Source organism: Cricetulus griseus (assembly GCF_003668045.3).
Source record: "Cricetulus griseus strain 17A/GY chromosome 1 unlocalized genomic scaffold, alternate assembly CriGri-PICRH-1.0 chr1_0, whole genome shotgun sequence".
Taxonomy (NCBI): Eukaryota; Metazoa; Chordata; class Mammalia; order Rodentia; family Cricetidae; genus Cricetulus; species Cricetulus griseus.
This window is the reverse complement of record NW_023276806.1, coordinates 263925535-263939103: the sequence shown is the minus strand read 5'-3', so window position 1 is coordinate 263939103 and position 13569 is coordinate 263925535. Positions and strand designations below refer to the sequence as shown.

Genomic DNA, 13569 nt, shown 5'->3' with positions numbered 1-13569 from the left:
CTAACTCATATAATCATAATTAAATTTCAGACACTATTTCTAATGGCCAGTGGTTGCTTCATCTTTCTGGGAACTCTAGGTAAGATGTGCAAATTGAAACTTAAAAGCTCTCACAGATGCCACTGAAGCCAACAACTGAAGTCCAGGTCACCGCTCTCCACAAATGCAACCTCCCCAAGCTTGTAAAGTTTCTACTGTTTGTCTGCTTCTAGCAGCATGGCAAGCTGTTCTGCTGATAACATAATTGCATGGTATTTGAGGAAGGGACAGTTGTTCCTGAACACTCACCACAGGGATAGCATCTTAAAAACCATCTCTTTGAAAAGTATGAACACAGGCAGGGTTTCTTTTGTAAAGAAGAAGAAAAAGATGGAATGATAAGATATTTAAATTTGAACTCATCGAATATTTGAAAACTTGACAGCAAGGTAAATCAACAAATATTTGGAAGAAAGTATGTCTACATAATGAACAAAATAGAAGTTTGCCACAAATAACTGTGAAAGATTTACCCAGTGTCATTTCAATGGCCGAAAACAAAATCATACAAACAATCTATGTTTTGTTGTAGATTTAAAGGGCACTGGTAAACAAACCTTCATTGTATAAAAACATAGTAAATTATAGACTCTGGGGAAATACCTAAAATCGAAAACAAAACTCTAAACAGTGTAAATAATAAGATCCAGTATGATGTTTTGGCTCATATGGGATATTAGCAGCATAAGTCATAGTACAAACAAGTTCTCAAAATCTACAATATGATGTAACTGCAGAACTAGAAAGAGTGCCAGTTAGAAAGGCTGAGCTTGCTCATAGGTGAATGACACCTTCAAGGGACAAGTGAAGACTGATGAGTGGCAAGGTTCTGGTGGCAGGAGGGCTTCTGTGAAGAGAAGTGCTTGAATTCACCCCAGCTGTGCTTGCCTTTCCCAGAGGGCCATTGTGGGACATGAAGGGCTGGACAGAAGCTGAGGAATAAAAGATTGCCCACAGAGGCTGAATTTGTAACAAACTGTGGGTCCTAGAAGGACCTCATATTTTATTCTTTCAAAGGACTCTCCTCCAGAACAAAATGTTGCTGTGCAGAAGAATATAAACCAGATGATAGCTCTCTTTTAGAAAGAACCAATGTACAGGACCAAAACATCAACAACATTGACAAAGCCACCAACACCTGAGGGCCACTGAATAGGGTCCTGGCTTTGATTTGGACATAGTACCTGGCTCAAGGAAGGCAGAAACTCTGCACACTCCAAGACTAGTGACAGCCACCATGTTCCTGTCTAAATGGAGGCATTTGAACAAAAAGATAATTATGGGAAACTAGCTGTTGGAATAATGATTGTTGCTCTTCAGATTTACTGAATGCATGGAGCTAGAGAGATTGTTCTGTAATTGAGAACACTGTCTGCTCTTGCAGAAGACCAGAGTTTAATTTCCAACCCATATGGCAGCTCACACCACACCTGTAAGTCCAGTTACAGGAGATCTGATTATCTCTTTGTGCTTCTGAAGGCATGAGACATTCAAGTAGTACACAGACATTCATGTAGGCAAAACACCTTTACATGTAAAATAAAATTTAAAAATTAAAAACATACTGAGATCTTCCATGTGGTTATTTATCTTGACAAACACTTAACACATGGAGAGATATGATTGGGTCTGATACAGAGAGTTTCTTGGGACTTCTACATGTCCTACCAGTCTAGAAAGTGAGGGCTCAGATGGAACTTGTTTCCTCTAGACTAGAGGAAGCCAATGAACATGTGTAAACTGGCTGAATTTGTCTCCTGAACTGGAACAATGATATGGGTCTCTCAGAATGATATAATTAAGGCATTATGGTTTCTGGAAGTTCTAAGGAAGTGTCTTATTCGTATATAAATACAGCCCTCTAACTGTGACCAATTAGCACTATTCCCCTAATTGAAAGAAAAGAAGTCTTGTCACCCCTTCCAATGGGAGTGAATGAAGCTGTTAAGATCTCATTCTTTTTTTTTCTCATAAATGTTATTTAAATTGGAAACAATTTATACATTTGCTTTAAATATAAATTATTTTATTTAAATTAGAAAAGATCTAGTTTCTTTCTCCCTCCCATCAAAATCTGTCAAGTCATTTGGGGCAGGGTCTAGGCCCTTCCCCTATGACAACTCTTGTAACACAGTTTGTCCAACAAAGCCCACACCTACTCTGAAAAGGACATACCTCCTAGTAGTGCCTCTCTAATGACCAAACAGTCAAATATGAGCCAATGGAGGCCATTTCTGATCAAACCACCACACAGACATACTGGAAAGTCTCAATTTAACACCAAAGAAGACAGCCTCAAATCTTTGTACATGAAATGCTCTTAATTCTGTGGGAGCTCCTTTGACCATAAGATCATGTAGGTGCAGCTGGGGCAGAATTATATACAGCTGGCAGGGAAACACAGGTAGAGTGGCTGAAATCTCAGCGTCTAAGTCAAGTTAGATGATCCTACTCATCCCATGGTTCTAGGAGGCTCTTATACTCAAGAGGACGGCATCCTAGGATACACATAGGAAGCCTACTTTCAATTCCCTACTTTCAATTCAATAATAAAATAAGTAAGTTCTATAAGGATGTGTCCCAGCCTGTGGGAGTAGAAAGTAGCAGGATAGCCATGGATTCTAGGTCATCTTTAGTGTACATAGTATCAGGCCAAACGGACTATATAGGAAGATCCAGTCTTAAAAAAAAAAAAAAAAAACATGTCAACTATGAGTCATCAACTATGAGTTGTCCTTGTTTCTAGCTTCTTTAACGGGAAGTAAGAGAGGCATTTACGAGACCTCACGATGGGCCAGAGCCAGTATATGGCAGAGTCCTGGCAACAACCAAAATGGACCATCTTATTGCCCTCAGGGGGATACTTGGAGTCCTTAACATCGGGGTACAGGCAGAGTTGAAATGAAGGCATCACTTTGTTGGTATAAATGTAGGCTTCAGTTCGAGACCAGCCTGGTCTACAAGAGCTAGTTCCAGGACATCCTCCAAAGCCACAGAGAAACCCTGTCTCGAAAAAACAATAAATAAATAAATAAATAAATAAATAAATAAATAAATAAATAAATGTAGGCTTCAAGCAGGATGATGGTGGGGCCTTCTGGCGGTGCATTCTCCTTACTCTGGGATGGACTGGCATTGACTCCACCATGAAGTGACCACTGGCATTGAACTTGAGGTGACTGCTGGTGTTGGGCTTGAGATGACAGCTGATGATGGACTTGAGGTGACAGCTGATGATGGACTTGAGGTGACTGATGGTGATGGACTTCAGGTAAATGAAGTAGGACTAGAGGTGACGGCTGGTGTTGGGCTTGAGGTCACTGAGGTGGGACTAGAGGAGTTCCCTCAAGCCCAACACTAGCCATCACCTCTAGTCCCTCTTCAGTTACCTCAAGTCCAACACCAGCCGTCACCTCAAGATCTCATTCTTACTAAGTCCTTGTCTCCAGTTATCATAGGTTCTGTTGTCCCAGCTGCATCGCATCCAAGCACAGCTGCTGTCCTTGCCCTGAGGAGCTACCTGCTATACACTGTATGGTCCTTGTCGTGTTTGGTATCTTAGTATATCCTCAGAAAATTTTGATTAAAGTCACTCATTCAGTTTTCCAAACAATAACAATTTACAATTTACATCTTCAATATCTCAGACTAGTCCCCTCAGGAATCTGTTATAGTGTACACACACACACACACACACACACACACACACACACACACACACACCATAGACAAGTAACTTTGGGAAACACTAGACTACATAAAAGCAAATGCATTTCTGCACAGCAGGACTTCATATAATCCTACTATAAATTGTGAATATCAAAGAAATAAAGTGACATTTTTTATACCAGTAAGAATATTTGGTCCTGTTTGTGAAGCCTCTTCTGGAACTAATGTTCCCAAGAATGATATTTGAGGAAACTATCTTAGATTTTAGAGAAAACAACAATTTTGGGTGGTTGAATATTGATTTGGTACTTGTCTTAAATGTCAATATAACTCCTACCCATTTTCTGTCTTATCTATGTCATTCATAAAATCTTTCAAAGTATGCAATTGTTTAAGATCTGTAACTTCTCAAGCCAAATGAGTTATAGCAAAGATTTGGAGGATTGTTCAAAAAAAAACCTACATTCAGAAAGAGATATTTTAAGTGTTATCTGAGGGCTCTCTTCATTTTTTTTAATGAAAATTCCATTCAGGTCTTCTTCCCTAAAATGTTCTATTGCATTTTGCAGTTCCCTTTGTCATTCCCTCCAGATATCAGGATAATGGTTTAGGGTCTGTCTGCCTCACCAGATTTCATTGTGTCTTTTTTTTTTTATTAGCTGCATAGAAGAGAGCAATTTAAAGCCTTCAAGCTTCAATTCTCATTTAAACCATGATAACAAGTGTAAGCCTGTAATATCATGGTTGGAATTTCAATATTTCTCAAAAGTTCTTTGTTGGGTAGTGCAGTAGTATTGGGGAGGGAGATACTGCCGATTGGCCCCCAAAGGTTCGAACTTTATGAAGGGATTAACCTATTGATAGATCATAGAAGACAGGGCTAGGGGAGGGTCTTTGATATGAAAGTTGTCCTTTCTCTTTGCTTTCTGGCCACCACGAAGTATGAAGCTTTTCTATAATACTCTTCAAACACGGAACTGTAACTCAAAATGAATTATTCATTTTTTAAAGTTAATTTTCTCAGATATTTCGCTGCAGCAAAAAGTTTACAAACTTAGGATCTCTCTTTCCTCTCTCTCTCTCTCTCTCTCTCTCTCTCTCTCTCTCTCTCATGCACACACACACACCACACACACACACACACACACACACACACACACACACACACACACACACACACACGCACATACACACGCGTATCTTAACTATTGCTGTGATGAAACACCATGACTAGAAACAAGTTGGGGAAGTTAGGGTTTATTTAGTTTCCATTTCCACATTACAGCCCACTATCAAAGGAAGTCAGAACTAGAACTTGGAGGAACAGCTGATGCAAAGGGCATGGAGGAGGAGTGCTGGTTGCTGGCTTGTTCAGTCCACAAGGCTGGATGTCTCAGCTGGTCTTCAGGATACACTGGAATGCCAAAGGAATGGGCTCTAATGCCAGTGGAGGATCAGACTTGCCAGAAAGGGAAGGAGGAAATAGGCAAGGAGCAAAAGCTTCCTTATATAGGTTTCCAACAACAGGTAAGGCTCAGATGAAAGGCACGTGTCTTCTCATCTCAAGGATCCAAATTTCAGGAAGATCAACTTAACTCAAATTGAACAAAAATCCATCCAACTTTGGGTTGTAGTTAATTCCAAAAGTTAGCAAGTTGACAACCAAGATTAGTCATCACAATCAACAGCTAAGAATCATCTAGTGAAGATTTTAGTTTTCTAAAACTATGAGGGTATTAGAGAAATTGATTTATATTTAAGAAAGTCCCAACACAAAACAGGAGAAGATGCCGTTTGTGTAAAGGCAAGCATGTTTTGACTGTACACCCGGGAGTGCAGGGATGAGAAGAGTCAGAAAGCATACCACAAGAATGCTGCAAGAAAAAGAGAGAAGACCAGTTGATCCCACAGGAAACACCAGTGTGACAGCTCTGACATGGAGCCGGGTGGCCGGGAAGAGAATTGGCACAGACAGTAGAGCCAACTGTGCTTGACTAAGAAGAGCTGGAGATGGGCATGATGGCCAGATAGTGCTACAGAATCGTGCCAGTGCCGAACAGAATGGCAGAAGCATAAAGGCTGCCCTTTCCACGATTTCCCAACACTGTGTCTTCTTGGGGAAGCGGGGGCAACAGAACTGAAAGAGATTTAGACCACAACTGATTCATATTGCTGAAAAAGCATCACATTTTTGTCATTTCTTTATATTTCATTTTTGTGTGCTTCTTTTTCAACTTGTTATTCATTTATATACTTGCCAGCTAGCTCATAGCATCCTGGAATGCTGTTCAAATCATTCTCCCAATCTACTCTTTGGTCTGAATGAAGAAAAAAATTGTTTTGTGACTATTTTAGCCTTTAATTTTGAAAATGAACACATGAAACTTGTATTTTCTTCCAGCTAGCTAACAATATCTTGAGGTCAATTTTATTTGCAGGATGTGTGGATTCAAATTACAAGCTTTACTGGTTAAAAAAAGAACAACATAGTGAGAGAGATGCCTGGTGTTGTTTTACTTGAAAACCGTGGTAGCATTTAGAATGCTCTATTGAAACATGAAAACTAATTTTTGTTCAGATCAACAAATATAACCACAGGAAACAAACTATAATGGGTTTTAATGATAAAATTAACTGTAGGGCAGAGGAAGGAATCCATCCTTTTGCCAATATGGCCCTCTAGTGGGAGAATTGAACTTATAAAATTACAGCATAATACAGCACGTGGGGAAACAGAGTTAGTCATATGTGGTTTTTCTTTGATGTCCCTGAAGCATAAATATAATGAAGTATTGATTATGCATGCTGGCATTGCATTTCAATAAACTGCCTCATCCAAAACAGTGCATTGTGGGAAAATGATGGGCAACCTGCCACATATCTCAGCCACAATAGAGATTATGAGACTACAATATGTACAAGAGGCCATCAAAAGAAACACTGCTACATTATAACTGTATTGATTTATTCTTCACATTGTCAATGGCAAGCGAAAATAATGAGGAGGATAAGCAACCTTGTAATGGCTTTCTGTTATTATAGCCTTAGGTGTGTGTGTGTGTAATTGCTTTATGAGGGTGGATATCAAAATACCCACTGTGAATTAACAAAGGTGAATCGGGAAAATACATTCTCAGCAGAAAAGAAAAAGAAAAGGTCTTTGCTCTCAGTATCATCAAGAACTGAATAAATGCAACCAGAAAACAAAATACACCCTGATATCCTACCCCAAAGAGTGAAATTTTCCAAAAATTTGAATTTCCTTGGGTCAGAGGGCAAGGATAGCTACAGAAGAGACTACACAGGAGAACATGGATTTTCTCAGTAGAAGGTCACCTGGTTAAAAGTTTGATGCTGGACTCTCCTTTTAAAACATACAGAAGTTACAGTTTAGGGATGCAAATTAGATTCCCATTTTCAGTTATGAGATACACTCACTAAATTAATCACTACTCTTGAAATAGCAGTGGACAGTATGTATGCAAATGCTTTCTCCATTTTCTCTACCTGAACCCCCAGACGAATCTCTTTATACCAGCCCATATGGAGAGCCAGCACTTCTAAGTTCATTTACTAGTGCAGATTCTATACTCCATAACTTAGAAAGGAAGCATTCTTTTTATAAAAAGGTTGTGAACATCACTTGTCTGAGGAAATGATACCTTTTGTTTTTCAATTTTGCTGACTGAGAACTGTTTCTATCTAATACCTTTGGGTTATTCTTATTCAGCCTGCTGTACTGTGCATATAAATCTTGCCTCATTTCTCAGACATAAACACCCCGGCCATTCTGCAAAAAGAGAAGTTTGTAATAGGTCATTTAGTGCACTTCAAACTAGCATTGGGTAGAGAAGATGTGTCTGAACACACTGGAAAAAATATATAGAGTATTTTACCATATTCATTTAAGAGCAAATGAGAAAAGTTACCTTGGAGAGGAAAAATAGATAATTAACTAAATTTGCATAGTTCCTAAATGTGTTTGACCTGAAGCACCCCCAAACAATGCAGAATGTAATGCTTAATCAAACATTAAGGCAATCACTGTAATAAACATTATTTAGTCAGAAATAAATGACACACAGTTCTCCCTAAATGATAAGGTGGTTAAGGTAAGTCTTCCACTCAGGAGACTTGATTTATTATTTTGGGCTCTCACAAATAATTATATCAGTTTGGACGAAGTCAATACTGTCTGGACCATTATCTTTATGGGTCAAATGGCAGTTGGGAGAGGTTTGTTACAGGAATATCTTTATCTGGAGTATCCAAGAGCATAGAATCCAGTGGTTAGTTATCATGGGCATAACTTAGTAAATATCTATTAATGACTGACAGTATATCTTAACCACCAGAGTGAAAATGAAATTAGATACATATAAGGTGCTTTGAAATTTTCCCTTAAGTAAATTAACACTGTTTTCTATCTGTAAGCATATATGATTATGAATACCATCACTGTAGTATGCTTCAGGGAAAAGTCCCCCTTACCTCCCCCCTTTACTGTTTTATATTCATAAGAATGAACATCAAATCATAGAACACAGTTTGTTCATACAGTCACATTAAGTATGCAAGATATTCAAAACAAATAACAAAACATCATCTTATCTAATTTCCTGGTATTTTTTTTTTTTTTTTTTTTTTTTTAGTTTTGAGTCATGGTTTTCTCTGTGTAGTCCTGGCTGTCTTGGAACTCACTCTGTAGACCAGGCTGGCCTAGAACTTAAGAGATTTTCCTGTCACTGCTTCAAAGTGCTGGAATAAAAGGCATGCACCACACCTATGCCAAGTCCAGAATGTAACGTTTCAATAACTCACGTTAGGCACTTTCTTATATGTATTTCAGCCATTTTAGATTCCTCCATTGAGAATTCTCTATTTAGTTCTGTACCCAGTTTTTAATTGGATTATTAAGTGGTGTTTTGGAGACTAGCTTCTTGAGTTCTTTGTATATTTTGGAAATCAGCCCTCTGTCAGATGTAGAGTTGGTGAATATATTTTCCCATTCTGTGGGCTGCCATTTTGTCTTATTGACTATGTCCTTTGCCTTACAAAAGCTTCTCAGTTTCAGGAGGTCCCATTTATTAATTGTCAATCTCAGTGTCTGTGCTACTGATGTGATGTTCAGGAAGTGGTCTCCTGTACCAATTCATTCCAGGGTACCACCTACTTTCTCTTCTAAAAGGTTCAGTGTGACTGGATTTATGTTGAGGTCTTTGATCCATTTGGACTTAAGTTTTATGCATGGTGATAGATATGGATCTATCTTCAGTCTTCTACATGCCAGCATCCAGTTATGCCAGCACCATTTGTTGAGGATGCTTTCTTTTTTCCATTGTATAATTTTAGTTTCATTGTCAAAAATCATATGTTTGTAGGTGTGTGGGTTAACATCAGGGTTTTCAATTCCATTCCATTGGTCTACCTGTCTATTTTTGTGCCAATACCAAGTTGTTTTCAGGACTATAGCTCTATAATAGAGCTTGAAGTGAGGGATGGTGATGCCCCCGGAAGTTCCTTTATTGTACAGGGTTGTTTGGGCTATCCTGTGTCTTTTGTTTTTCCATATAAAGTTGAGAATTGTTCTTTCAAGGTCTGTGAAGAATTGTGCTGGGATTTTGATGGGGATTGCATTGAATCTGTAGATTGCTTTTGGCAAGATTGCCATTTTTACTATTTTGATCCTACCTATCCAAGAGCATGGGAGATCTTTCCATTTTCTGGTATCTTCTTCAATTTCTTTCTTTAAAGACTCAAAGTTCTTGCGATGCAGGTCTCTGGCTTGTTTGGCTAGCATTACCCCAAGGTGTTTTATGTTGTTTGTGGCAATTGTAAAGTGTGATGTTTCTTTCTCAGTCTTTTATCATCTGTATATAGTAGGGCTACAGGTTTTTTTTGAGTTAATCTTGTATCCTGCCACTTTGCTGAAGGTGTTTATCAGCTGTAGGAGTTTCTTGGTAGAGTTTTTCAGGTCACTTATGTAAACTATCATATCATCTGCAAATAGTGAAAGCTTGACTTCTTCCTTTCCAATTTGTATCCCCTTGATCTCCTTTTGTTGTCTTATTACTATAGCTAGAACTCCAAGGACAATATTGAAGAGGTATGGAAAGGTTGACAGCCTTGTCTTGTTCCTGATTTTAGAGGAATCTCCTTGAGTTTCTGTCAGTTTCATTTGATGATGGCTGTTGGCTTTCTGTATATTGCTTTTATTATGTTTATGTATGTTCCTGTTATTCCTGATATCTCCAAGACCTTTTTCATGAAGAGGTGTTGGATTTTGTAAAGGCTTTTTCAGCATCTAGTGAGATGATCATGTGGTTTTTCTTTCTCAGTCTGTTTATATGGTGGATTACACTCATGTATTTTCATATGTTGAACCATCCCTGCATCCCTGGGATGAAGCCTACTTGATCATGGTGGATGATTTTTCTGATGTGTTCTTGGATTAAATTTGCCAGTATTTTATTGAGTATTTTTGCATCAATGTTCATGAGGGATATTGGTCTGTACTTCTCTTTCTTAGTTGTGTCTTTGTGTGACTCGGGTACCAAGGTTATTGAAGCCTAATAAAAAGAGTTTGGCAATGAGCCTTCTGTTTCTATTGTGTGTAACATTTTGAGGGGAATTAGGTGATCAGGTAGCTTGTTGGGTAAAGTTATTGACTTGCAAATATGAAGACCTGAGTTTGAGACCCAGAAACCACACAGAAGAAGAAGGAAGAGGAGGAGGAGAATAAAAGGGAGAGATAGAGAAGAAGAAAAAGAAAAGAAAACCACTGGGCATGGTGGCATATACTGGTATAGTTCTTCAGAGGCAGAGACAGGCAGACCCCTGGGACTCATAAACCAGGCAGTCTAGCCTTCTGGTGAGTTCCAGGCCAGTGAGTGACCACATCTCAAAACAAGAGGTTCGAACAGCCACAGAATGCCACCTGGAGCTGTCCTTTAGCCTTCAAGTGTACATGTGAACATATACACGCACACTCCACACACATGCTCAACTGGCACCATGGACACTCAAACATTCACACCATACAAGAAATTCTCTTCATGTTTTCAATGTTTAGAATTTAAATCATACCTTTAGGAATATTCTGAGGCAAATTCCAAGCACCACTTGGGCCTTGAAAGCATGTGATATTCTGAGGGTGGTCTCCAGCTGATATCATAGACATCAGGGGTGTCTGGGGTATCAGTTGGGAAATCAATAGAAGTGGGAGGATGCAGCTGGCCATGATAGATAGATTAGTTGACATAAAGAGCTGGATCAACCTAACCATTTCCCTAATCTTGACTACAGCACCAAATTCTCATCTCTATTTTGCAGGACATGAATGATTACCCTCCAGTATTTAGCAAACGCATCTACAAGGGGATGGTGGCTCCAGACGCTGTCAAGGGGACACCAATCACCACGGTTTATGCTGAAGATGCAGATCCTCCTGTAAGTAGAGACACTGGCCAATGAGCTGGGTTGAGTGAGAAAGCACCCAGTTCCCACGAAATCAGGGAGACCTTGAAGAACCCTCCCCTCCTTTTGGGAGTTCTTACTTATTACCTACACAGCTACCTGGACCACTGATGAAGTGAGATAGCTGATGATATGCTTTTTACATAGATTTCAAATTTTTTACTATTTTACAATTATTTTGCCCAAATGATAAAATCATGCAAAACTGTTTGCATTTGGAAACATTCACCATCATGCAGAGTCTTTATCTGAGTTCTGTTTTGTATGGGAAGGATTTCACGTTCATGCTTTTCTGTTTTATTTGTGCACAGCCATTTTGTAAGAAAATGCTAAGCCCATGTATAACATGAGATTGCATTTTTATAAACAGAAATCTCAGTATTCCTTTCAAATATATTTAGAGGAGTTTTCTTTAACCATGTAGAGCATTTACCTCTTTCAAAACATCTCAAATTGCCAATCAAGAGAGAGAGGGCTTTCAACTAATACATTATTACAACAGAAGTAAAGAAATTTTTCCTTAATGCTGTTAAATTATTGCATTTGATACAACTTTAAAGTAATAGTACCAATATAAAATGCTCTGTATAAAACCTACAACGCTTTCCACTGTTATTTTTTTTTATTTTCTGAACAGACTGTTAAAGATTTATATTTTTACTTCAAGTGAAATTGTGCTACTAATGGAATCTAGAAAACACAAACATATTAAGCTATAATTGAAAAGTCACAAAAATTAAAGTCTTGAATCATAAGCAAGTTAAAAATTAGTTTTAGTGCTAGTATGCATAGTATTTCTAAACCAATTTTTACTTAATGAAAAGTCAATGGTGGTCACAAAATGTTAGCTCCAGTGGCAACAAGCTGTATGAAGTCTCCTGTGACTATAACATCGGAACAAAAAGAATATGTTGACTTTGGAAGCATCATTCTTTATCTCCAGAGCACCTTCCCTGATGCATTAAAACATTTTTGTAACTGGCTTGTCACACTTGTGAAATACGCAAAAGTTCCTATCTGCGAACACGCCAACAGCAACAAACACCCAGTGTACATTGTCCACTGTGACCCAGAGGCACACCCATAACAATGAGCACCTGCTTCCAACTGCCCACTGTGCTAATCAGTTTCTGCTGTCAAGAAACTCACAATCAGACAAGGTAGAACTACAGCTGGAAATTAGAACAAAGTATGCTTGGTGAATGAAGAACTTAGGATATCATTAAGTTTAAGAGTATACGTGATGAGTGACCAAATATTCCAGTTCTTCTGTATGAGGCACTCAAAGTCTTAGTGCATCTGCTTTTAGCATGCACAGCCTTGGTACCTGACAGTAAGATCATCCTCATGGGGTTGAGAAACGATGACTTGGTCAATGGTCTCTGTTGTTTCCTTTCCTAGAAGAAGTCTCTGACTTAAGTCTTTAAAGTTTTTTTTAATTAATTTCTATTTAAATTTTAGAAAATCTTATTTTTATATACCAATCCCATTCCATCTCCCTCCTGTTCTCCCATTTACCTCAACATCCTCCCATCCATGTGAGGGAGGGTGAGGCCTCCCATGGGGGATCATCAAAGTCTGTCACATCATTTGGGGCAGGATCTAGGCCCTCCCCCACGTATCCAGGCTGAGAGAGTATCCCTCCATAGAGAATGACTCCCAACACCCATTTATACACTAGGGATAAATACTGGTTGCACTGCCAGAGGCCCCTATAGACTACCTAAGCTCCTCAACTGACACCCATGTTCAGGAGGCCTGGTTCAGTCTTATACTGGCTCCCCAGCTGTCAGATTCGGGTCCTTGAGCTCCCACTTGCTCAGGTCAGCTGTTTCTGTGGGTTTCCCCAGCATGGTCTTGGCCTCTTTACTCATCACTCCTCCTTCTCTACAACTGCATTCCAGGAATTTGGCTCAGTGCTTAGCTGTGAATCTCTGCCTCTGCTTCTATCAACTACTGGGTGAAGACTCTATGTTAGCATTTAAGGCAGCCATCAATCTCATTATAGGGGAAGGGCATTTAAGGTAGCCTCTCCACTATTGCTTAGATTCTTATTTGGGGTCATCCTTGTGGATTCCTGGAGATTTGCCTAGTGCCAGGTTTCTCGTTAATCCCATAATGGCTTCCTCGATTAAGGTATCTCTTTCCTAACTCTCCTTCTATGTTCTTCCCCCAACTCGACCTTCCTGATTTGAAGTTGTTTTTAAAAGTGTCCCAGGTCCACATTCCTGTGGAAGAAACTGGTAGTTTGCACCCTTGGTTCTTTAGCGATTATTGAAGCATCTGATAATTGATGATGATGATGATGATGATGATAGCTTTTCAGCAGTTAAAGATTAGATTCAGAACATCCCATTGGCTGAGCCTGTTGGCTTCAGCTGCTGC

General features: G+C 39.0%; 1 protein-coding gene across 5 annotated transcripts in view; it reads left to right on the top strand.

The window, feature by feature from the left end:
- Positions 1–13569, top strand: part of Pcdh15 (protocadherin related 15) — a 678164-nt gene that overhangs the window by 522170 nt on the left and 142425 nt on the right. For all 5 annotated transcript variants that reach the window (XM_027394186.2, XM_027394188.2, XM_027394187.2 and 2 more), the window contains one exon: positions 11041–11157. In XM_027394186.2, coding sequence (XP_027249987.1) covers positions 11041–11157 — 117 coding nt within the window. The remainder of the gene's footprint in view (positions 1–11040; positions 11158–13569) is intronic.